Below are 26790 nucleotides of genomic sequence, written 5' to 3'. Positions count from 1 at the left end.
TAGTTTACATCACTACTTTATCATGATTTTCATAACTGTAAATATCACTATGCGCGGTATACATACGGATTTTCACTACGGTAGAACGCTACTGCATTACATGTAAACTAGATTGTACGATACTGTGAGGCGCTACTTCACTACTGTACCCTTAGGTGTACAAGGATAAATCCTACCACTGTATAACCAGAGTCTCCTAGAGGGAGAGCGTGAGATTTGTGAATAGATCTATTCGGGACTGACAATCCCACATATAGACTGCTAGCTACAGTTAGGCAGGCATGCCTGAGATGTACAAATGTTATTTCAATCAACGCCTGAAGAACGTTGGAAAGGTCACTAGTCATATCAAGCATGGTTATACGACTCACATCATGTATAAATCACCTTTAGTTTACCAACCTGGCTTTCTTCAGTAGTTTTATTTACACCAAATAGAACTAATTAAACACACTATGCATACTGGCCGAGCCAGGGTTTTCAAAAAAAAATCATTTATGCTACGGTTTTACATTTAAATACATATACTTCATGATTAGCTTTAGCTAGTCACATGAGGTAGTATTTTTGCATATCACTACGATTTTTCAGAAATGAACATTCATGGTTATATACGAAATCGATAACACTACGTTTTTTTTCACTAAAGAAAATATCGGATTTTCTTTAGACTACGCAAAAATTTCGGCTCGCTCATCAACAAGTTTTCATTACAAATTACTGCTTATGAACTCACCAGATTTATGCTGATATTTTTCAAACTGCTTGCATTCTCAGGAAATCAGTAGACAGGTACCTGCTGGATTTTCGAGGAACTGAAGCATTAAGAGTTTTTAATTTTTTACTATGCAAAACTATTGGATGTAATTCAAACTAAATTTCAAACAAATGTAAACGTTTTTACTAAAGTATTCACTGTAATGGTTGTGTTGCTATGATTGCTGTTATTCATTGGTTGTGATGCTATACATGATGTCCTCCGCCCTGGAACGTTTCCGCCATCGGTTTCGGGGTGTGACAAGTTGATGGGTCCCTGGTGAGATGTGATCCTTTTGTTCCTTGGTGTAAGATCTGGATCGGCTGATATGTCAGGCATTAGTGCTCGACAATTGTTATGGTCGATGATCTGATTTCATCAGATGCATCAAGATAATTAGAGCTGGAAGTGTGATTTTGAGATCGGTCATTCGATGAGCGAATAACATGATGATATCTTGCATGGGCGGTCGTGCAGGGAGTTAGACTACTAGAGTTTCTAGGTTCTGGAGAGTCAGAACTGGAACCGCATCGGTAGAGGGAGTCATCCTTTTTTGGGATAGGGAGTTCATGTATTGGGTTCAGGTGTCTTGGGAAAGAGATTGTTGTATGACATTAGACGGCAGTGGCGCCATTGGAGGATGTTCAGGTTGATGACCGCCGAACTATATTGAGAGGCCGGTTGCGATGTTGGGTAGAAAAGTAAAGACAATGAGGAACAAGGAGGTGCGTCTAGTTAAGGTGCAGTGGGAGAAACACAGTTAAGGTGCAGTGGGAGCACCACTGAGGACCAGAGTGGGCTTGGAAGCCGGATTCCGAGATGCGCGAGCAGTACCCAAAGTTATTTCCAGAGCATGACTTCGAGGGCGAAGTATGATTCTAGTGGGGGAGAATTGTAACATCTTGACTCCGAAGTATAATATTTATATATGTTTATTTATGAGTTAGCTGGGTGACTCGACGAGTTGGTGCCTTAAGTCGTCGAGTAAGGACGAATTGGCCACGTGGGTTTAGTAACCAACTCGACGAGTCTGAGAGCCGACTCGCCGAGTTGGTGCTGTGTGATGAAACCCTAAATCTCCGGGGTTCGGGGCCTATTTAAGAGAACTTATGACCTCATTTGCGCCTCACCAGCTGCCCAACCTCCCCTATGTGAAACCCTAATCGGCCATTAAGCTAAGAGAGAGTGTTTGAGCTAGTAATTGAGTGTTTTGGTGAATCCTTTAGAAAGAAAGAAGTGAGATACAGCAAGGAACGAAGAGAGGCTGTGGGATCCATCATTCTTTCACTTGGAGCTTATGTGGAAGGTAAAAAGCCTACACCTTTCTCATCTTATTGGTTAGATCTCATGATTATGAAAGTCAGGGCTTTTACCACCTTTTTATTGGAACATTGAGTGCATGGAGTCTATCAGGAGGTCTAGACTTCAGATCTGGACCTTGTGAGGTCCATAGAGTCCAAAGATCTCAGCTTTATTCATCCATATAAGAGTTATTGTACTTAAACCCCCTTTGTTAAAGTGTGTTCGCATGTTGGAGCAAAATGTGCCATGCATGAACATAAAGATCGGAGCTTTACGTAACATTCGAGCCTTGGGAGCCTATCTGCCTTAAAACGTTTAAATGAGAAACTAACTGAAAGGACTCGCCGAGTCAATGAGCTGACTCGATGAGTCGGCTAGGGTTTTCACGATGAGCCTGAACACGCGATAACTCGACGAGTTGACAAGTCAAATCGGCGAGTTGAGTTGGATTTCATTAGGGTTCTGAGGGACCGAAGGGACTCGACGAGTCGCATAGATGCACTCAGCGAGTCGGGTCAACAGGGACCGTTGACTCGAGTATTGACTTCTGTTGACTTTAGGGTTTGGTCAAGGAAGGGTTTGTGGGGACCATGGAGGGGTAAAATGGTCTTTTACCCATCCCAAGATTTTGAGAGAGAGAACAACCTAGCTTACTTAGAGACGTGATTTAAATGTAAATTAGAGATAATTATCTTATGTATTAGGCGGAGGCTAGATTGAAATTCATGTGCGAGACCATTTACTTGCATGTTTACAAGGTGAGTCTTCTCACTATACTTTACCTAGAGTGGTAATCTTTGTGTGACCGGAGGGTCTTATGTGTTTATATTAAGTATTGTGATAGCCTACATTATGTCTTTGTGATTTATGTTGTATATTATTCTGAGCTTTACTGAGATAGGACCGGAGGGTCCACCCGGGCTATGAGACCGGAGGGTCTTCACTGAGATATAGGACCAGAGGGTCCAATCCAAGTCGTGAGACCAGAGGATCCTCACTAAGACACAGGACCGGAGCGTCCATACCGAGCCGGAGACCGGAGGGTCCTCACCGAGACGCATGAGACTGGAGGGTCCATGCCGAGTCATAGCCATGAGAGGATTATTATATGTACATGTGGTATTTTGGGGAACTCACTAAGCTTCGTGCTTACCGTGTTATGTGTTATATGTTTCAAGTACCGCTCAGGATCATGGGAAGGCACCGACTTGATTGTACACATACACACACACACGAGTTGGAGACATGTTTATGGAAGATCCTGGATTGTGTTATAAATAATTTTGAGCATGTGTTTTGATAACTTGATAAAATGGTATTTTTGTAATTGTGCTAATTAGATTCATGTGATTTTAAAATGAATTTTTTTTTTTTGAAAATTTACGGTGTTACATCAAGGTGAACAAGGTCCGGATCTACAAGCTCCAATGCAACCAACACTTCTCCATGGAGTTCCTTCTTCTCCAAGGTGCACCATGCACACTTCAAAGTACTCAAAACCACATTCTTTTAGCTCACAAGGCTCAAACTAGGGTTCGGGTTTTATGGGAGGGTGTTGGAGAAATGTAGCCTGAGAATGGAATGAGTTTGGGAAAGGTAAGGAGCTTAAATATGGCTCAAACCATGAAAATAAGGTTTGGGCACTGATTGCATACACCTAGTGTACTCCTGGTACGCCTAGCGTACTCAGGGATGCCCTAGTATGCCCAACGAACACTGCTTAACCCAAAACCATCCAAACTTCAAACGGTTATAACTTCTTTGTTTCAAGTCCGATTTCAACGATCTTTATATCCACAGAAAGGTATTGAGGATCTGTAAAAACCTATCGAATTAATTTGACTTAAAACACATTGAACTAAAATTCATAATTCATAAAAGAAGTCTGAAACATCATTTCCCATTTTACTCTTTGACTCCAAAGCACAACCGAACTCTTGGATCACATAATCTACATTACCCAAATCATGGGTCTAAACCTCTCTTGCTCAAAACCCGGAGCCTTATGATACTTACTCTTTAGGTCACGACCACGAATTGTGAAACAACTTGAAACAAGGTGTTACAAAAAATTTATGAAGTTAATCTAAATGACCAAATTACCCTTTTGGTCAAGTATTCACTAAAGGTCAATTCTTTCTGATTTTCGGGTTCTTACATGTGCCCCTTTGCGAGTTCCTAGGGGCAGTGACCTAAAACCTCTTTAGAATTTTGAATTCAATTGTAGTTGGAAAACATGATTTAATGGGCATATTATGGTAAATTGATAGTTTCACCAGTTTTGAAAACCATTAGATCCATTTAATAGCTACAATTAATTCAAATTTAACATCCTATTTTGTCAAATCCATTTAATCCATTAAATCCGCTTAATAGGAAAAGAAGACACAATTTCCTTGAAAATGTTCTCTCTCTCTCTCTCTCATGGTTCTAAATGATACGCCATGGCACAAGGTGTGGTGTAGTGGTCATGAAAACGTCAAGGCTAGTATGTTAAACATAGCACCCAAATAATGTGTTAAGGCACACCTTATCACGTTATGATGTGCCTTTATGTTTTGTTTTGTTTTTTGTTTTTTTGCTTTTTTTTGGTTGGATGTTGATATAATAATTATGTGATTTATCTTTCTTAATGTATATAAAATTGTCACGGCTTGAAAAACGACATGTTTGTGGCTTGACCTTACCGACACGCCTCATACCATTTAGAATCTCTCTCTCTCTCTCTCTCTCTCTCTCTCTCTCTCTCTCTCTCTCTCTCTCTCTCTCTCTCTCTCAATTTAGCTTTCATTTCTTTGCCTAGATTTGAAAGTGCCCTTATGGATCATCCTAGATTGAAATTCAGAAAGTGGTCTTACACAATCCACAAACAATTTGATCATCCAAGCTTTCGTTTCCGTACCACCATTACCATGTTCGTATTGTTTGATAAATATCTTGTATTATAATTTTTGCGTACCGGAGGCACAAACATTTAAATATTGTTTGATAAATATCTTGTATTATAATTTTTTCTAGCTAGTGTTCAAAATGTTAGGAACTTGTAAACCGCGTAAGGACATGGGGTTCACATGTAATACCTCAATTTCAATATAAATAACACTTGCACAATTTCGTTAAATAAATATCTATTACCACAAAAATAGATAATCTTGTGTTACTATTCTCACAAAACATCAAATTACTATGCAACATACCAGTCTCCAAAAACTCTACCCCATCAACTGCACCTCTATTGAGAGACACTATCAAAAATTTAAACACTCTAGTATGATTTAATCAACATTTTTCTCCATACAGATTCATGTACACACAACAAATTACGCATTCAAGATTCAACTACAGAAATCTAGCCAAGTATCGTCAACTTGGTATCAATAATACTACAAGTATTTGGTTATGAAAATAAAGAATGACCGAATCTAATGTGAAGAAGAGAAAGCGTCTTCAACTTTCAATTTGGGAATAATGCCACTGATATTCTTTCCTTTCAAAAAATTGGCATACCAGTGTGCAGAGAGCTTAGGATATCTTGTCAGCTCCATGTCATCCATGTCAACATAGTACAGACCATAACCCGAAGTATAGCCACCCGACAGTTCAAAGAGATCCAAGAAGGACCAGACAAAATATCCCTTCGTGTTTGATCCATTCCTGTAATTACCATGTCTTTGAGACGAAAATGAACAATAATAAATGGGCATTTATCTTTGTATAGCTCTGAAAAGATAGTATATTATAAGAATTAAGTCATGGGTATGTATAATATATAAGTACCTTATTGCATCCAACAAAGCACCAATATACGCATGCAAGTACTCTACCCTTGGGGTGTCCATCAATGTTCCATTACGTGGTTGTTCTTTTCCTGTCAAAAGCAACATGTACAGGATATGCCCATATCATAGTCATATTCTTGAGAATGCATGCACTATAGTAACAAACATTTATTCTTATTTTTATACATGACAAAATACTGTTGTGTATACATATAAGTTCAGGAAAAACAAGTGCATACATGGGAGACCACATAGGTTCGCCTGTGAGTGACACCCATTTAAACTCCTTATAAGAAGCAAGCCCCTAAGGCTATATCAAATAAAGTAAAGACACTGTGAGAATTCTATAATTAAGTAAACTGTTTGATGTATATACCATTTTCATGGATGTAGACAGGAGGATTTCCATATTTTTCCTTCACATAGTTAAGAAGCTTTTGGAGACCCAATGGAGCCACCTGCAACCAAAATTAGAAATATTAAAAAAAAAAAAAAAGAAACTAAGGACCATAGGAGGATAAAAGGGAAGTAATAATAACAAATGATAAAAAAAAAAATTCAAACCTGATCAATTGGTGGGATTTCTCTTCCAGTAGCAACTGCAGATATGCACACATCATGTCAATATCAGATTAAATCTATCTACCAGTTTAGTAGTGATTAACCATGAAGTCAATACGTACATGTAAACGATACTGCCATGTCTGCAACAATATCCCTAGGATCCGTTTTAAGACTACTAGGATTGTCCTTCACATATAATGTTTGATAGTGGTTTATGCCAAAGAAGTCGAATGAACCCTTGATTCTCTTTGATTCAAGTTTAGTAAAAGTTGGAATTCGGTTTCCTGCATTCTTCTTCACTATTTCTGGGTAGTCCCCATTCACCAAAGGATTCATAAACCTGGAGTAGGAACCATAAAAACAAAAGATTAAAGTAAAAGTTTGACACCCACAACAATTTGGCAACAAAATTTATGTAGCTCTTCTGATGATGACTCACCAACCCACATAGAAGTCCTGAATTCTTTCAACAGCTTTGATATCTTCAGTTGTGTTTGTATCTGGTTCAAACCAAAATGCATACACATTTATTCCAACAAAACCATGCTGCATCACCTGCATCACCACCAATATATATATGCTAACAAGTAGTCGATGTTACTTTCTTTTACTCCATCAAATGTCATTGTAGAGAGTGTTTCTTGAAGAAAATGGTAAAAGTATATAGGAACAAATTATGTCTTTAATTACCTTGTATTTTTGGCGATAGAGTCTTACAGCTGATGCATGTGCCAAAAGCAAATGGTGAGTTACAAGGTATGGCTCAGAAGTAGAGTCACCTTTGCTACAATTTACCCCAAATGGAGAAGAACAACGTCCAGGAGGTGAGCCACCAAAATCATAGCCACCTAAACTAAATATATTGCCTTCATTAAAAGTCGTCCAGTGTAGAACCCTATCACCAAATTCTCTAAAGCAAACATCAGCATATGCAACGAAGTCTTTCCTGCAATGTTTACAGACATATATATCATTCATGCATATATATATGCACTTTCTTAATTATAACACATGCAAGCACAACTTGTTCCATTTTAGAAATGTACACAGCTTTTCTACTAATCCATCCTCCATATTCATCTTCAAGTATCTGTGGTAGATCTATATGATGTAATGTAACATGTGGCTCTATTCCTGCATATATATAATCAGAACAAGTTTTTAAACCTCTTTATGCATTGTTTTTATAGTTAGCTAGACAGATTGATGGAAAAGCATCGACAATATTATATCTAACCATGGGCGATAAGGCTGTTGATGACATCGTTATAGTACTGTAAGCCCTTTACATTGAGAGGTCCTCTTCCATCTGCAAAAAAAAAAATGTTCATAAGCAAGACAAGTAGAGTTAATGAAAAATTTTCATTAGAACACCAAGTCAAACATACTTGGGATGAGTCTTGACCAAGAGATGGAGAATCTATACGCTTCCAGACCCATGTCTGCCATGAGTTGAATGTCTTTCTGCAACATTCAAATGCCATCAGTTGTAATTGGCTCTAGTCCACTCAAATTTCTATTATTATACTATTTTGACTTGAAATGTACTAAATGGTTTTGAATTGAACTCTTATGCAATCAAAAGATCAATGATTGTGGATTGTGGAATGTACCTTGTATTTATGGTACCCATCACATGCTATGTCTCCATTTGCTCCATTATACCAGGGCCCCCCTTCAAGATATCACATTGGAAGTCAAGATTTTGAGTAATTAACTGGCAATTATGAAAGGTAGTTATTGGTTAATTAGGGAGTTAATTATGGCAGTTATTTTTGGATAGTTTGGTAGTTAAGTTGGCTAATTAAGTTCAGTTGAGATGGAGAAAACTATAAGGATCATACATCTTTGTTTTGACAATATTGATATCGAAATTCCTAGTTTTTAATTTGTATTACCTGAATGAGCGAATGTGTCCCAAATGCTGTAGCTCCTTCCATCTTCCAGCACTGCTCCTTCAATCTTATGATCATATGAAGACACATTTAGCTTCGAATGTACTACGCAATATTACACACACTTGAAATTACGAAGAACATAATAAGAGCAAATACCTGATAGGCGGAAGTTGCGGAACCAAAAACGAATTCAGCGGGGAAATCATCTCTTCGATATTCATCAACTACACCGTATACCAAGAATCCTACATTGTCATAGTTTCCGATCATCAGAAGAAGAGAAAGAACAGGGAAGAAGACAGAATAAGACATATGGTCTTCTGCTATCGAAAGTGATGAATCGGCTATCTTCACTTCACATATATGATAACCACCTCCACGTGGCAGGCAAGTAGATACGGTGCTGTAGATTTAAATTGGGGATATGTGGTTTGAAATGGGAGAGAAAAAATAGATTCTTTTGCGCCATTTTTTTGTTCTTTCCCTGTTTTGGAAAGTAAGAAAAGGACGGAAGAGTAAGAATCTATTTAGATTGTTTTAAGAGAAAATCACAAATCTAGTTATTTTTTTAAAGATTTTTCATTTAATAACCAAAAACTAGTTTTTAGCCCACACACAAAAAAAAGACAACAAAACAATAGATAATTAAGGAAAATTAAGGTTTCCTCAAGAAAGTTTCAGCATAACCGGTTTAAATGGATTACCGTTTGGTTGCTACTGTTTGAGAGCCCGTGTATTGTTTGAAGGTCCATAGCACTAGAAGATTAATAGCCAATATCGGCGATATTTTTAGCAGCGACAGACATTTTTAGCAGCGACATCAAATAAATGTGTTTTTTGTCGTCGCTAAAAGTGTCTGTCGCCGCTAAAGTTGGCGATCCGCGCCATTTCAACCCTAACCGTCGATTTAGGCAATGATCCAACGACTAGGAGGATGTAGAAAACCCCTCGTTGTTTTCCTTCCGGTTTGTCGCCGCTAAAGGCTATCCATCGCCGCTAAAGGCGTCGCCGCTATTGCCTGTTCTGGCGATCCATGTCATTTCAACCCCATCCGTCGATTTAAGCGATGATCCAACGATGTAGGAAACCCCATATTGTTTTCCCTCCGATGTGTCACCGCTAAAGGCTGCCTGTCGCCGCTAAAGAGCGTCAACAATAAAATCTGCTTCGTCTTCACTTTCTTCCCTAATCTTCTGTTTCTTCTCTCTTCTCTCTGCTCACCACTGTCGATCTAATCGGAATTTCACCGAATTCTTCTATATTTCACCCCTCTTCCTCTCCATTTTTTCCCATTTTCTTTTCCTTTTCTCGTCTCCCTACTAAATTTGTGTTGGTTGTCGGAATTTTGAGATCCCCCACCGTTCTCACCGGAGTTTATCGCCACCACCACTGTTCATGACGGAATTTTGATAATTTTGATATTTTAGATGTGTATTTTGTGTTTGTAGATGTGGATATGTATTTGTATTTGTATTTGCATTTGTATGTATATGTGTATCTTGAGTGTATTTTATGTATGTATATGTGTTTTTCTATGATCATCTATATGTATATGTGTATTTTGTATGTGAATTATGTATGTGTATGTGTTTTTGTACGTATAAAAATACATATAAATAACAGCAACACCTTTAGTGGCGAGAGATAGTATTAGCAGCGACTTAATTTTAGCGGCGACGGAAGACAATAGCGGCGGTCAATGGAGCATTAGCGACGCACCAACAGCAACGACCCTTTAGCGGCGACATATGTTACCTTTAGCGGCGACGCCCGTCGCAACTAATACTTGAATTTCTTGTAGTGTAAGCCTAAAATATATAAAGTTGTAAATTTCCATTTAGGTCATTTTCTATTACTTGAAGTTAGAAAATAGCTCTCAATTAATGTCAACTTCGAATAGCTCTCAATTAATGTCAACTTCGAACGAGGTATTTCTCGTATTTTTCGTTTCTTTTTGGGTTATCATAAAATCTATTAACATTAGGAACATTTTTTTTGCAAATGACGAAAACAAATACGGAAACCATAGGTGACGTATGCCGCCTACGATGTACAAGCCGTTAATGCACAATTTTTGCATTAACAACTTGTACACCGTAGGTGGCATACCACACATACGGCTTCCGTATTTTTTTTGTGTAGAAAAATACACCCAATGCTAATAAATTTCATAGTTACAAAAAAAAAAAACGAAGAATACGAGAAATAATTATATGTAAATGTAGGTTATTTGGGTTGATTATTAAGTTTAATCGAAAAAATAATTGAAAGCCACGAACGAAACAATAGTTATTCGAAAAAAAATAATAGATGTAAAAGGAAATATTAGTTATTTTAAGGAAAGAGTAGATGACAGCAGCCACCTATGTTTTGTTCTTCATGTTCTTGGGGAAGAGGAAATTGTAGTTTACTAACTCGCCTATGATTTCATCTCTCTCTCTCTCTCTCTCTCTCTCTCTCTCTCTCTCTCTCTCTCTCTATATATATATATATATATATATATATATATATATATATATATATATATATATATATATATAGGCGAATGTCCGCGCGTTGCGCAGAAACTCCTATATAGTTGAAGTCTTTACAAATATATGATTTTTTAAATATAACAATAACGTTGCTGTTAAATTCGATATAATAATTTTTATATACTAAATTGATATAATATATTGATTATTTTGAATTATATGATAATATATACATTTATTATAACTTCATAATCTCAATCGTTTGAATGACTTCTACCCGCGAGTTACACATGAATAAAATTAAATATAATATATGATTTGATGTTATTTATAGTTGTTTTTATTGTTAATTAATTTTTTAAAACTTTTTTGCTTAATGTTTTAATTTCTATCATTATAATTATTTAAAACATTAAACATTATTTTTTTTATTTTAAAGCTAACAATATAATCATTTATATAGAGTTGTTTTTAACTATTGTTATTGTAAGTTATTTTAAGCTACTTATTTGGAAACTTTTAACGATTATAAAATATATTTAAGAAATATTTTAGTTAAATTGAAATTAAAATTTAGTTTTTGCTTTTATCACTACAATTTATCACGTTTAACTATTTATAAAATATTCTTTAGTTTTTTTAAATGGAACTGAAATTTATATTTGAGTTGACATTTTAATGCACATAAACATCTATATAGTTGAAGTCTTTACAAATATATATTTTTTAAAATATAACACTAACGTTGTTGTTAAATTTGATATAAGAATTCGTATATTAATTTGATATAATATATTGATTATTTTGAATTATATGATAATATATAAATCTATTATAACGTCATAATCTCAATCGTTTGAATGACTTCTACTCGCGAGTTACACATCAATAAAATTAAATATTATATATGGTTTAATATTATTTATAGTTGTTATTTTTAACTAATTTTTTAAAATTTATTTGCTTAATGTTTTAATTTCTATTATTATAATTATTTAAAACATCAAACATTATTTTTTGATTTTAAAGGTAACAATATAATCATTTATATAGAGTTATTTTTAACTATTGTTATTATAAGTTATTTTAAGCTACTTATTTGAAATTTTTTAACGATTATATAAATATATTCAAGGTTGTATAACTCGCTACTCGGTACCTGCTCGGCCGACTGGGGAGTAGCGAGTACTCGGGAGTACTCGGAGAGTACTCGGATTCAGTAATTCATGTAGAAATATTTTTTAGAAAATTATATATGTCAAAATCATAAGTGAAAATCATAATTTGATTGAAATATATAACCAAAATTAGATACATGTGAATGCATAAAAACTGAAATACACATAATTGTCCCACTATGTGGATAATTACTGAAAATTTAAGATATATATATATATATATATATATATATATATATATATATATATATATATATATATATAGTAATAATCACATATTTGTGTTAAATAATAAATCATCAAGTGAATTATACATATTAATCTTTAAATTCTTGATTTTTTTCTCTTTTTATGACAATTTTGACCCTTTGACTGAGTTTGACCGATTTTGACCGAGTTGGCCGAGTTTGACCGAGTAGGCCCGAGTAAGACCGAGTAGGCCCGAGTTTGACCGAGTTTGTCCGATTTTTGACCGAGTTTGATCGATTTTTGGCCAATTTTGACTAAATCCGAGTTTTTTGGCCGAGTTGACATTACTCGCCTCGGTGGAGGGCCGATTCCGAGTAATCGGCCGAGTAGGCCGAGTTTTGCAACACTGAATATATTTAGGAAATATTTTAGTTAAACTAATATTAGAATTTAGTTTTTGCATTTATCACTTTTAACTATTTACAAAATATTATTTGATTTTTTTAGTGGAACTGAAATTTATATTTAAGTTGACATTGTAATGTTATATTTAAATTAATAATTTAAGTATTTTGTCTAAACTGTTCAAAAATTATAGCTTTAAACTGATAATGGTTTACATGCAAACATTTTAAATCTAATAAATTAAGTATAATATGTTAAAATTTAAAGACATAACTTTATAAATAGAAGTAAAGATATTATTTTAAAATTGAAATTTAGTCTATTTATAGGTTTGATATTTATTTAACCTTATTAACCAACTTACAATCATTATTAGAAAGACACTACAATTTATCACTTTTAACTATTTATAAAATAATCTTTGGGTTGTTTAAGTTAAATAAAATTTATATTTAAATTGAGTCTATAATATTATATTTTAATTAATAATTTAAGTATTTTATATAAATTGTTCAAAAATTATACCTTTAAAATGATAATGGTTTACATCCAACAATATATTAACACTAATAAATTATGTATAATATGTTAAAAGTTAAAAAACATAATTTTATAAGTAGAATTAAAGATATTATTTTAATATTGAAATTTAGTTTATATATGAATACATTTTAGATTTGATATTTATTTAACCTAATTACCAAATTATAATTATTATTATAAAGAAATTGAAAAGTCATGGGAGTTTCAAATGAATGTGGTGAAAGGAAAAAAGAATGGGGGTTTCAAATAAATGAGATTCAAGAAAAAATGCTAGCTTTATATATATATATATATATATATATATATATATATATATATATATATATATATATATATATATATATATATATATATATATATATATATATAACCACCAAACTGTAGACCATCATCGAAATAGTAGATGCTTTTGCTTGTCTACGGTTTCCTTGACTATTAAAGGTTAATTGCAAAAATTTGATTATTAAGTGAAAAATGATTAAAAACATTGGCTAGATTTGTCATTATCTTGTTTTAATATTAACTTTATGTACAAATTTGCTAATTACACATGGGTCAAAACAAAAGAATTAGGTTTATTATTATTATTATTATTATTATTATTATTATTATTATTATTATTATTATTATTATTATCCTCCTTAATAAATCAAGGTTTTTTTTGTCACATGTCCCTTTCTTCTTCATTTGGACAAAAGGCAAATTTCTAGAATTTTTTATTTTCCACTATTCATTTTATTGTATTTTTTACTTTATTAATTTAAAATTTCACTTTTAATATGTAAGGTAATATATATGTAAGATATTTTATTAGAAAGGATTTACATATGTAATGTATTCAATGTATTAAAGTCTCATTAGTTTTAATAATTAAATTTTTTTTCTTATTCTTTTATAAATTCAAACTTCTCAAATTGTTAAAATTTCATATTTAATTAGTTTTAAATAAACTCATGTACTACATGGGTCTCACATCTATCCTCCTTAATAAATCAAGTTCTTTTTGCCACATGTTTTCTTCTCCTTCATTTGGACACATGACAAATTTCTAGATTTTTTGAATTTTTTATTTTCCACTTGTCATTTTATTGTATTTTTCATTTTATTAAATTAAAATTCCACATTTAATATGTAAGATAATATATATGTGTCACACCCCAAAACCGAGAACGGCGAAAACGTTTGGGGGCGGAGGACGTCATGTAAAGTATCACAACACAGTATAATAGCAAACAAGCAAACAACATCATCCATTGCATTAAATATATAATTTTTAATACAAGCGTGTTATGTATAGTTATAGACACCAAAAATGTAAATCAAAATAATAAGATGAGTCTTGAATGCGCTCCATCTTCTCAAAAGCTGGTCTTGGTATCTGTCTAATGATGACCTGAGAATACAAGTTATTTTGAAAGAGTTTATCAGCATTAAAGCTGGTGGGTTTATAAGTATTTTAGTGTCGGTGTTTGCATCAAAATGTTTGAACGCGATTTTGAAGTACGAGTTTGTAAACATTTGTAGTAAAGTATATGAATGTTTGTAAGTGTTTGTAAAAGTTTGAACCTCCTAGAAAATCCTATATTTTCTATTAAAAGTAGCCTTCTACCAAGGCATAACTGTTTTGTATGTTCGTTTATTGTAAAAGTGTGTAATTTTCCCAAGTGTAACTATCATTATCAAAATATAGTTTGTACATTAATGTTAAGTGAAATGACCATAAATTAATGTAGTACTGTAGTGTTGTATTATAGGAACTACTGCTGTACTAATTACCTTAAACTGGATTTATATCAAGGTATTATGTGATTAATTGTACCATACTATCGACTATGAAACACGACAATGTAAGTCGTAAAAAGGTATGATGTTTGGCACCCGCAGACCTGCAGGTCCGGTTGTAGCTAGCAGCAAGGTGTAGGATAGTCAATCCAGTATAGATCTATACGCAAACTCACGCTCTCCCTCAAAGAGACTTTGGCTACAACTCGGGCCATGACATTGAAGGCGTGCTCCGATACAGTGGATCACATTTATGTTAATGTATTCATGTATATCTACTGTATGGTTACTCGTTCTAGTATCGTTGTATATGTTCTCTTTCTAGTATAGTTGTATATGTTCTCGTAGTAATAAGTACTGACTCAAGAATGAACTGACTTCTTGTATAATTCGTAGAACTAAAAGTAGTAAGTAGTATAACCCTAAACTATACCTATTATAGTTTATTAGTAAATTTGAGGAATGACAAAATGTACTGAACTGAGATATAAATCTTTATATCTATACATATACACATAATATATAAGTAAGGATTCAACGACACTCAGACAAACAACCGAATACTTTAGGACCACAACCCAACGAGGACAGGATGTAAAGTGGGTTATCTCTCCTAAGTCCTTCAAACATTATTTATATAACTATATATGTAGTAGACATGGTTTTTAAACAATATATAAGTTTAAAAACATGTAAAATAGTTTGATAACAATTTAAAGTCATTTGCTTGATAAAACAATTTAAAGTATGAAAATCTATTTGCATGTTGGTTATTAATCACATGTGATTGATCTAATAACTAACATGGTTCAACTTGTATCCCCCCCCCCCCATAAAGCATTTAAAACATTTAAAAGTATTTCAAAGGTTAGTTAAAGGGGTATGAACTCACTTGCAGTGAGTGGATTGGATTGAAGTGACAGATACGGTGCTAGGTGACAAATGGAGACTTGTACACACGCACGAGCCTAGTTATCATATAATAAATATATATATATATATATAACTAATTAGCCAAATTATAACTAATAAATTAAGTTGGGACACCCTCGAACATGAAAACACTTTGTTTCAAGTGTTAAAGATCACAAGGGTTGCATCCAAGTGTTTGTAGGGAAAAGTTAGAGTGTTTGGGGTTCAAGGGTAAAATCCTTTGGAGTTTACGGTTTTCATGACCAATACCCAAGGAGTTTACGTTCGTAAACTCTACACTTTATGACCATAAGTTGTTTTGAGGTTTTACAAGTCCTTTGAAGCATTTCTACTTGGTGGTTAGGCCTTTGGAAGGGATTAAAGAATTATTACACTCCTTGGAGGAGTTTACGGCCCCAAGGCCATTTCCTTTTGGGTTTACTACCGTAAACCCATATCGAAAGTGGTATTGTCATGTTTTCAAGTCCTTAGCTCAACAAGGTAAAAGTCTAGGTTAGATTTTTGGCTTAAGGAAGGAATATGGTCCATTTACACTCACATTGGGGTGTTTACGGTTTTGGGAGATCCCCAATCCGTAAACACATATAAATGATGGACTTTGGTGTTTTTCATGGCTTAAACATATCAAGGAAGGATTTAAACATCAATCTAGGGCTAGAGAGAGACTTAGGCACACTTTGGTGCCTTTACTTGGTGTTTACGGCCCAAGAACATTCTTGGACCGTGAACACCTTATTCCTTGTGTTCTAGGGACATTTTCTTGATGCAAACATGTATAAAAAAGCTTGATAAGACTCTAGGATAGAAGTACTTACTATATGGAAGCTTGAAATGAGCTAAAAATCCAAGAACACTTAGTGTGTGTTCTTGGTGTTTTTGGAAATCTAATCAAAACACAAAAATGGATGGATGAAAAGATGTACAATCACTAGATTAAGTGTTATACCAACTTGAAATGGCTAGAAACACTTACTAGATTGAAGATCTTGAATAAAATCTTGGATGATACTTGAGAGTGTTTTAATGGTGTTCTTGAGAGTAAATGTAAAAAGTGACAAGTTTGGGGAGTAAACTCATGCTTAATGCATGAGTTCACGGTTTTTGGAAGATTTTTCGGCCCAAACATAAAAGTTTGGCCGTGAACTTCTAAGACACGAGGTATTTGCGGCTTTGAAATTTCAAGACCCGAGACGAGACTTCCTTTCACCCGTTCTTTTAAAGAATAATATTAAAATAATCAAACGAACTTTAAATCTGCTAAAAATAAGTAATAATGTAATTGACTTATAAATTGAAGTGATTGACTTTTAGGGTTTGACCGAAAGAAAATTTCGGGTTGTCACAATATGTAAGGTATTTATTAGAAAGGATTTATATATGTAATGTATTCAATGTATTAAAGCCTCATTACTTTTAATAATTTAAATTTTTTCTTTTTTTTTTCTTATAAATTCAAACTTCTAAAATTGTTAAAATTTCATATTTTTTTTAAATAAACTCATGTAATACATGATCCTCACACGTATTTATTATTATCAGTAGGAGCCCATGCATTAGTATAACGTGATAAAGCGATTTGCATCTTAAAAGCGTCTTATTTTTGTATTTCAATTGCATATAAATAAGATTAAATATAATTTTCAACTTTGTATTAATTTTCTTTGTTGTTATTATTAACATGAATATAATGTTTATTTGATATTTTAATTCAGGTTTTGTATTTAACAACATATCTATATTATATATAACTAGTTCAAAATTCGTAGAATTATATATATATATATATATATATATATATATATATATATATATATATATATATATATATATATATATATATATATAAACAAATATAGTATATACATGTTCGAATAAAACATATTTAAAAAACAATGATAATTTAGAAAGACTCATATGTCACCAAATTTGTAAAAAAGCTACACTTACACGGAAAATATAAAATATCCATGATTTTTAATTAATTTTTTCTTTGAAGCAATACAAAACAAACATTCGCATATAACATATTAAATTAAAAAGTATCCACATCACCTATATAACATATGATCGATAACATGTATGTTTTTTTTGAAACGACGAGTTAGTATATGTCTGAGATTGAATCCATGACTTCCTTGCTAGTAGACATCACTTTAGCTAAAGAGTTAGCCACAACTTGTGATTGATAACATGTATTTGATCTAATTAAATTAACAATTCAATCAAAACATATAATAACATAATTAGTATATAATAAACTTATAAATTAAAAGTTCTAACATAATAAACTGTCTCGAAAAGTGGTAAAGACCTCAAACTAACACAAAAACTTTTAAAGTTTTTTTTTGTGAATTTTGTATGTGATTTTTATATGTATCTAGTCAAAAGATTTGTTTTTTATATTACACTTTCCATTAAATACTTATTAAACATAATGCATACGATGTAAAACCTTTTAGTGGTTAAATCATTATTAAGAATGCTTTTGAGTGATATTAATTAAAAGATGATGTTTCAAATGAATATAGATCGAGTAAAAATGTCTTTATTATTATTATTATTATTATTATTATTATTATTATTATTATTATTATTATTATTACATATATATATATATATATATATATATATATATATATATATATATATATATATATATATATATATATATATATATATATGAAAATTATACGGTTGTTCTCTATGATTTGTCAAAACAAGTTGATTATGTACAACTATCAAAGCATCTACGCAGTTGGTCCTAGTGGTTGTATCTTTTCAATGATTAATCCTTTAACCGAGTTAAACAATTATACTACCCTTTTTAATTTAATTCTAACTTTCCTTTTTTATATTTTCACTAATTTATTCAATTTAAAATTAAAATTTAACCCCACACCATTGTACCACAACCTCCACACCATTAGGTGAAGATTTCTATCCTTTCTTCTATCTCACTCTATCTTTGGTTGTCTTTCATCCAGAACCGCTATCTGCCACCTATTTCCTGTCATCTTTTTCCAGCCATTGCCATCGCATCCCTCTCACCTATTACCACCTCCTTCCCTTTGTTTATGTTCTTCTTCATCACCATACCTACTGACAAAGTTTGTCTTCATCACCATGCCCATTGTCTCTGAAAAAATGTTTTATGGTTTGCCACTACACCGCCTTCCCTAAATCTCCTTCGGCACTACCGCTCACATATGTCACTGGAAGAACATCTATGTTCCAATTTTGTTCATCATTTCATATCCAAACAGTTGAGGCTAGGGTTTGCGTGAGTGTTCGATTGAGAGAGAACATAGACGACAACAACTAGGGTTCGATTTGGAGATAACATAAAGTGTGAGCTTCGGCTATGTTTCAATATGGACCTGAGGAGAGAGGTGGGACTGTAACTAGAGGTGTTTTGTCGAAAGAAAAAGGAAAGAAAATAGGAAATGGTAGTGTGGTGGGCTTCTGGCTGGATAAGAAGGTATGAGGACTGCAAGTGTCAAGTAGAGGATAAGGATGATGATGGAGTGAGGATGATATGTCGGTGAATTGTTTCACTAATGTGTATTTAAGTGTAATGGATTGATTTGTTGACCAAAATTAATTTTGATGAATATTAAACAAGTAAGGAAGGTGTGGAGTGCACACTTATTTATGTATATTCAAGATTCAAAGTAAACTGTCATTTAGGGGCAATGCTCCTGAACGAACGGGGGTATGCGGACAGCGCCCCTAAAAGCGGGGTCCAATGGGTGGCAACCCTTGGCAGGGTCCAAGAGGTAGAGCCTCTGGCTAGGATCAAGCTATATTAAAAATGAATCAGAAATTCGGTTTTTTGAGAATTGACCCAATTTTGACTGTTCTCCAAATACCTATTTTTTATGACAGTTTTTGATGGTTTGTGACAGTTTGAAACTGTCTAGTAATAGTTTTCAGACGTAGATCAAAACCAGTTTTTGGTCCTAATCTGGTACTTACGAAAAACAAAATCTCTCATTCTTTTTTCTGTTTTCTCTCATATTCTGAGTCTTATCCAATTGAGGATTTCGGGAGTACCACCGAAATACTTTGATTTGAAAATGATATTCACGATTTTCAGATTTCCATGTGTCATTATACCCCAAATTTCTAACAAAATGGAGTGAGGAGGCGAGAGGGATGGAGGTGGACGCACCTTAATTGTTGTAAAATTGAAATGAAGATGGTGGAAGTTGGAAGTTGGATGTGAGGGTAAGGGTTTCATAAAGAAAGAGGGGTGCTTTTATTAATAAAATATTATTTTTAAATCAAATTTACATATAAAAATTAATATAAAATTCAATCAATGGTATAATAGACCACTTTATCAAAATAAAACCATAAAAACTGATCACGCAAGAGAAACCATACGCGAAGATCTTTTGATGATAATATGGAATCAATCTGTTTTTGCAAATAAGAGGAGTAGAGGACCAACTGCGTAAATATGTCTTATTGTTATAAAGATGTTTCTTTTTCCTCGGTTGTATTCTAGTTCTATTCCACAATAGGAAAAATGATTTGGTGGAAAAATTCTTTTGCTATTTCCATTTTAAGCCATATATACCTCCAAAACAAATCTGGATCGGTGTTAATTTGCATGTCTCGTATGTATGATTTCGAAAATAGTCGATTCATCACTTCCTGTAGCCTGCAGGATGTAGCAGATGACAATGTCGAATTCTGTCCTTCTTGTTCTTTCTCTTCTTCTTGGGATCGGAAACTATGCTGATATACGATTCTTCTTCGTATACGGAGTTGTTGATGAATATCGAAGATATGATTTTCCCAGTGAATTCGTTTTTGGTGCTGGAACTTCCGCTTATCAGGTATTTCTTTATATTGCTCTGTTTCGAGTGTGTGTAGTCGATTTGGAGCTAACTACATGCGTGTAAGGTTGAAGGAGCAGTACAGGAAGATGGAAGGAGTCTCAGCATTTGGGACACCTTCGCACATTCAGGTACGTAATACATTCGCACATTCAGGTACGTAATACAAATAAGAATACATGTCGGATGATGAATGATTTCCAAGTGTGTGTAATCGATTTGAAGCTAACTTTATCCCAAGAAACCGAATTGTTTTTTATTTGTGTTGTGATTTGTTCTAAAAGAGAAAAAAACAAATGATTCACATTGAATGATCAAGAGGTTTATGACATGTATCCATAGCATTGTGGATGTTCTTATCTAGGATTATTGGCCTCCAAAATCATAAAATCAGGACGCAAATACTACAACTCTTGAGTGTCAAAGTAATTCTTGTGTAATATCATGAAGGGGTTCCCTGGTACAATGGAGAAAATGGAGATGTGGCAATTGATGGGTACCATAAATACAAGGTACAAACCATGCATCTAGATCACTCATCTTTTTTATAACATATAATAAGAAATTAATTCAGAACACTTTAATACAAAATGTTTTAGCAGATATTGGCTTCAACTTTTACATTACAATAAAAGATAGTAGAATATATAACTAGAGCATACTACAACTGATAACATTCGAGTGTTGCAGGAAGACATTGAACTTATGGCAGACACAGGTTTGGAAGCATATAGATTTTCGATCTCTTGGTCGAGACTCATCCCAAGTATATATATATATGTTCATTTGCTAATTAATTAAATAGTCTATTGACAAAATTTCAGTAACTCCACTTGTCTTGCTTATCAAATATAAACATTCTTGTTTTCTTTTTGCAGATGGAAGAGGATCCATTAATGTGAAGGGCTTACAATTTTACAATGATTTCATCAACAGGCTTATCGCCCATGGTTAGATAAAAAAATGTCAATGCCTTGCCATCAAAAAATACAAATTGTCTAACTAAACAAAAAACGCCTAGAATTACTAGTTCTAATTATATATATATATATATATATATATATATATATATATATATATATATATATATATATATATATATATATATATATATATATATATATATATATATATATATATATATAGAGCCACATGTTACATTACATCATTTCGATCTACCACAGATACTTGAAGATGAATATGGAGGATGGATTAGTAGAAAATCAGTGTACATTTCTTAAATGGAGCTAATATACATATATATGTATGCATGAATGACATGTGTACGTAAATATTGCAGGAAAGACTTTGTTGCATATGCTGATGTTTGCTTCAGAGAATTTGGTGATAGGGTTTTGCATTGGACTACTTTTAATGAAGCCAATATATTTGCTTTATTCGGTTATGATTATGGTTACTCACCTCCTGGACGTTGTTCTTCCCCATTTGGAACTAACTGTAGCAAAGGTGACTCTACTTCTGAGCCATATCTTGTAGCTCACCATTTGTTGTTGGCACATGCATCAACAGTAAGACTCTATCACCGAAAATACAAGGTAAAGATATGATCCTAATTAAGATCACCTTTCTCTAATTATATAGTAGTATCTTGTTTTTTAGAAAAAAGTAAGAAAGAAAGAAAGAAACATTCACTACTTGTTATAATACGGTGTATATATATATATATATATATATATATATATATATATATATATATATATATATATATATATATTATATATATATATATATATATATATATTATGCAGGCTATGCAACAAGGTTTTATTGGAATAAACGTTTTGGGATTTTGGTTTGAACCTTATACAAACACAACCGAAGATGTCAAAGCTGCCCAAAGAGCCAATGACTTCTATTTGGGTTGGTGAGTGAAGAGAAATGTTACATAAAGTTTATCAAAAGCTATATGTAGCAAAATGGTTCAAAGTGACAAAGTGAGTTTTAATATGGTCAAGTTGGCTACCCGATCAATAAATACCTTTTGATTTTTTCTAGTTTTTCAAGTAACTAATGTGATTACAAAAACTAAATATACTCATAAAATAATAATCTAAATTGATTGAATTAAAGTTACAATCATTTGCATACACTTTAGATGACTTTCGAATCATTTCACGTTTGTTTAGTTTTCAAATTTGGCCGATTTGTAATTAAATTGGTCAAAATTTCCACCTCCATACCTTTACCAAAAGCTATTATTAGAAATCGTTGTAGGTGTTTGTTAAATACATTGAATTGTACTTTACTTTGATCTTCGTTTCATGGTTCCCACTTCAGGTTTTTGAATCCCTTGGTGAATGGGGACTACCCAGAAATAGTGAAGAAGAATGCAGGAAACCGAATTCCGACTTTTACCAAACTTCAATTGGAGAGAATCAAGGGTTCATTTGACTTCTTAGGCATAAACCACTATTCCACATTATATGTGAAAGACAACCCGATGAGTCTTGAAACGGATACTAGGGATGCTATTGCAGACATGGCAGTAACATATAAATGTATGAATTGACTTCATGGTGTTCCCTTTATACCCTTGATGCTAGATATAGTACTTAGCTGGATACTACACATAAGTCCAATAACTATTTTATTAGATTAGATCACCATGATGCTTATACATGTTTTCCTCAAACCATCGATCACTATATATATGAAACTAATACTAACATGATGTGTGCCTTTCTGCAGTCCGTACTACTGGAGGTGAAAATTTTCCAACTCAGGTTTTGAATGTTAGATCCTATGTTGTTTCTGTTTTCTTATTATTGATTACCAAACGTTTATCCTACTATCATGCTATAAGTTTCTTGTTTTATTTTTATACTTTTAATCTAATCAGTTCCCCATGGCTCCATTGAGTCTACAAAAGCTTCTTAACTATGTGAAAGAAGAATACGGAAATCCTCCTATCTACATCCATGAAAATGGTATATACATTATATAGTTTACCTATTAAAGTCTTGTATGCACATGTAAATTATGAATGTTTTTTTATATAGGCCAAAAACAACCACATAATGTGACATTGATGGACACCCCAAGGGTAGAGTACTTGCATGCGTATATTGGGGCTTTGTTGGATGCACTAAGGTATGCTTCTTGTAGCCTATATGAAGAAAAGGGCGCATATCCATGGCTCCATTTTCATAAGTCACAATCATTTTAGAGCTTTATAGATCAATCATATCCCCATATCTTATGGTTCTTTTTTTTATATAAATGACATGGTAACAGGAATGGATCAAACACAAAGGGATATTTTGTGTGGTCCTTCTTGGATCTCTTTGAGGCTACTGGTGGCTTTACTTATGGTTTTGGTCTATACTATGTTGATCTTGATGATAAGGAGTTTACACGTTATCCTAAGCTATCTGCACATTGGTATGCCAATTTTTTAAAAGGGAATGTTGGACCAGTTCCCATAAGATACACTAATACAAGAAGGAGATAAGTCGGAAATCAAATCATAAGAAGGCATGGGTAAAATGGTCAATCTGGAGTAAGTCGGTTAGGAGTTAAAATGTTGTTAGAAGAAGTATTATAAATAGCAAGAGAGTTAGTTAGAATATTGAGTATTATTTGTCATTACTGAATTTCGGTTGTAAGGGAGAGCAGACATCAATTTTTCAATAAAATCTATGTTTCTTCTCTTTTCTGTCAGATTGTATCAGGAAAGGAAAGAACGTGAGTGTCATCATTCTTGATGTAGATAAATCTGACATCAAATAAAGTTTAGGGACCATTTTGTACATGTCAAGAAGTGGTAGACTAAAATTGTGAAAATGACCTCTTTGTTTCTAATACCCACCAAACGCATCAGCGCAATTAGTAGACTTGTTGCATTTTCATTTATTTTCTCCAATCTCAGTTTTATGCCTTTTGTTTCTTCTACTTTCATGTACCATTACATGTGACTGAATAAAGAGATTCTTCAATTGTTCCAATCTTTTTCTAGTTTCTTGTTAATTCCATTCTTCAATTCAACTTTACTTCCGTTTATTGTAACAAATTGGTATCAGTAGCTTCTAGGGAGATGATTGATTGAATTTTATTGGAGGATTATTGGTTATGATTTCTTAATCAACGATTGAAGATTGAAAGTGTTAATTGGGGACATCCTGATGCAGAGGATATAGATGATCTAACAAAAGCCTTTATGGACAAAAAGGAGAAACAAACTGAGCAAAAAAGATCAACTTAAAGCAAATGTAACATTTGAATAGACCTCACTAAAATTAACACGACCCTAAACCCGATATGAAATCGGGTTAAACGAGTTAAATTGGTTTATCTTTCAATATGTAAAAAAGTTGGTTATTGTCTTAATGTTAGTCACTAAAAATGGGTTAAATGGGTTAAACGAGTTAAATGATTTATCTTTCAAATTTCAGTATGTAAAAAAATTGGATGATAACTTGATGTTAGTCTTCATACATTGATGAAATGGGTTAAATGGGTTAAATGAGTTTATCTTTAAAAAAATGGTTAATGACTTGATGTTAGTCTTTCTAAATGGGTTAAATGGGTGAAACGGGTCATGCGAGGTAATCGTGTTACATCGGGTTAGGCAGGTTTAAACGTGTCGTGTTCATGTCGGCATTTTGACCTGTTTATTATTATTAAAGGGCTAATGCCATAAAAACCCTCATGTTTGCATGAAATTGTCGAATTTATCCAAAATTGATTTTTATGTTCATTAATGTCTAATATTTGCATAATTCTGCTCATACTTGCCATTTATCTGGTTTGCTCTCAACAACAAGTGACATTTGTGCTTAGGTGTCGGTTGAGGCTGAAATGGCTTCCACGTGTCAGCAAGTTTTAGTGTAACAACAAAATTAAAGGGATAAGGAGGAAAACGATGGGGCTAAGGATCAAACACAAGACATCATGCTCCCTATGATCACTACCTTACCTGCGAGCAGGGGTGGATCTTTTCAAGGACTAGGGGGGTTGTCCCCCCCCCCCCCTCAATTTTTTTTTGGCATAAATAGTCCCTATGCTTTTTTTTAACTTTATACATATTTAGTCCAAAAATATAAAATTTTGACTATGACTCCCTCCTGTTCACCAATTTTTATACAAATTATACTTCCCCCCCCCCCCCCCCCCCCCCCCCCAAATGAAATATTGAAGCTCCGCCACTGCCTACGAGCCACAACAGTTTTTGTGTAAGACATCATGCTCCCTATGAGCACTACCTTACCTGCGACCCACACAGTTTTTGTGTATGTATTACTCTGGAATGAAATATAAATTGATTAGACTAACTAATTTAATGAGGAAAAAGTAAAAAAATGCAAGGATCAAACCATGTATATAAATTATTAATGGTAATGACTTTACCATTTGCCTACTTAATTTCCATGTTTAAATTCTAAAACAAGTGTATTAAAAAATTGTTGGAAATTACTATTATTATTATTATTATTATTATTATATATAAAAAAAAAGAGTTCCCAATTCAACAGTTCTTTGTTTCTATTGGACCACTTCAATTTATTTATTATTTTTTTTTATTTACTTTTCCAGCGGTAGATTAATGTCTGGACACATGTACGTATTTGGGATTTTACCGTCTCTATTACCCAATAAGAAGTTGATTGGTGGCGGTTGACTCTTAACATGATATCCCACCGCTCATAACCCTATATCCGTTGATCAATGTGTAGCACCTGGTTCCTGGTACGTAAATCTTATTTGAGTATTTTCCATTTTTAGCCTTGGACTCGGCGAGTCATAGGGCCGACTCGCCGAGTAGAGAAGGAACCCGGGACATGTTTAAGTTGGCGACTCGGCGAGTCCATATTCCGGACTCGGCGAGTCACCGCTGTTGAATGAAACCCTAAGTTTCAGGGGTTTGCACCCTATTTAAGCCTCATATCCGCCCCAAGCCAGCCCCCATTCACCCTCAGAGCCCCCAACCCTCGTTCAAAGCTTGTTTCCTTGTGAGTTAAAGTGTTTTTGTGGTGTTCTTGAGGTTTTTGAGGAGAAAGAAGAGTGAATCAGGAAGAGGAGAAGGAGGCCAAGCATCTATGTGTCATTCCAATGTTTCCCCTGAGGTATAACTCGTTTCCCCTCTGTTTTTAAGCTTATTGTCCCTTATAGCTCCATTAAAGTC

At 33.4% G+C, this 26790-nt stretch overlaps 1 protein-coding gene and 1 pseudogene across 3 annotated transcripts; one reads left to right on the top strand and one right to left on the bottom strand.

Annotated features, from left to right (window-relative positions):
* Positions 1-5312: 5312 nt before the first annotated feature.
* LOC111902225 (beta-glucosidase 11) lies at positions 5313-8696 on the bottom strand. Of its 3 annotated transcripts, none has more exons than XM_023898078.3 (13): positions 8457-8696; positions 8301-8364; positions 8016-8077; positions 7791-7866; positions 7640-7711; positions 7449-7536; positions 7093-7348; positions 6842-6957; positions 6522-6742; positions 6403-6437; positions 6215-6296; positions 5837-5927; positions 5313-5728 (listed from the first exon to the last, which is right to left on the bottom strand). In XM_023898078.3, the coding sequence occupies exons 1-13, from the start codon at positions 8610-8612 to the stop codon at positions 5482-5484; spliced, it is 1566 nt and encodes a 521-aa protein (XP_023753846.1). In that variant the 5' UTR covers positions 8613-8696; the 3' UTR covers positions 5313-5481. The 3 variants fall into 3 exon arrangements, with proteins under 3 accessions (XP_023753846.1, XP_023753848.1, XP_023753847.1); XM_023898080.3 differs by having other exon boundaries at positions 5313-5713; positions 8457-8694; XM_023898079.2 differs by having other exon boundaries at positions 8016-8119; positions 8457-8531.
* An 11560-nt stretch (positions 8697-20256) lies between these two features.
* Positions 20257-24262, top strand: LOC111902227 (beta-glucosidase 11-like; annotated as a pseudogene).
* Positions 24263-26790: the final 2528 nt, after the last annotated feature.

Source organism: Lactuca sativa, chromosome 9 (assembly GCF_002870075.4).
Source record: "Lactuca sativa cultivar Salinas chromosome 9, Lsat_Salinas_v11, whole genome shotgun sequence".
Taxonomy (NCBI): Eukaryota; Viridiplantae; Streptophyta; class Magnoliopsida; order Asterales; family Asteraceae; genus Lactuca; species Lactuca sativa.
This window is presented reverse-complemented; position numbering and strand designations above follow the sequence as displayed.

Excerpts from the sequence above, each read along its gene's own strand:
- LOC111902225 (XM_023898078.3), bottom strand. The coding sequence starts at position 8,612 with ATGTCTTATTCTGTCTTCTTCCCTGTTCTTTCTCTTCTTCTGATGATC. Across the intron at positions 5,928-6,214 it reads TGTCTACATCCATGAAAATG|GAAAAGAACAACCACGTAAT; the intron begins GTATATACATCA and ends TGCTTTTGACAG. Across the intron at positions 5,729-5,836 it reads GCTTTGTTGGATGCAATAAG|ACATGGTAATTACAGGAATG; the intron begins GTACTTATATAT and ends TTCGTCTCAAAG.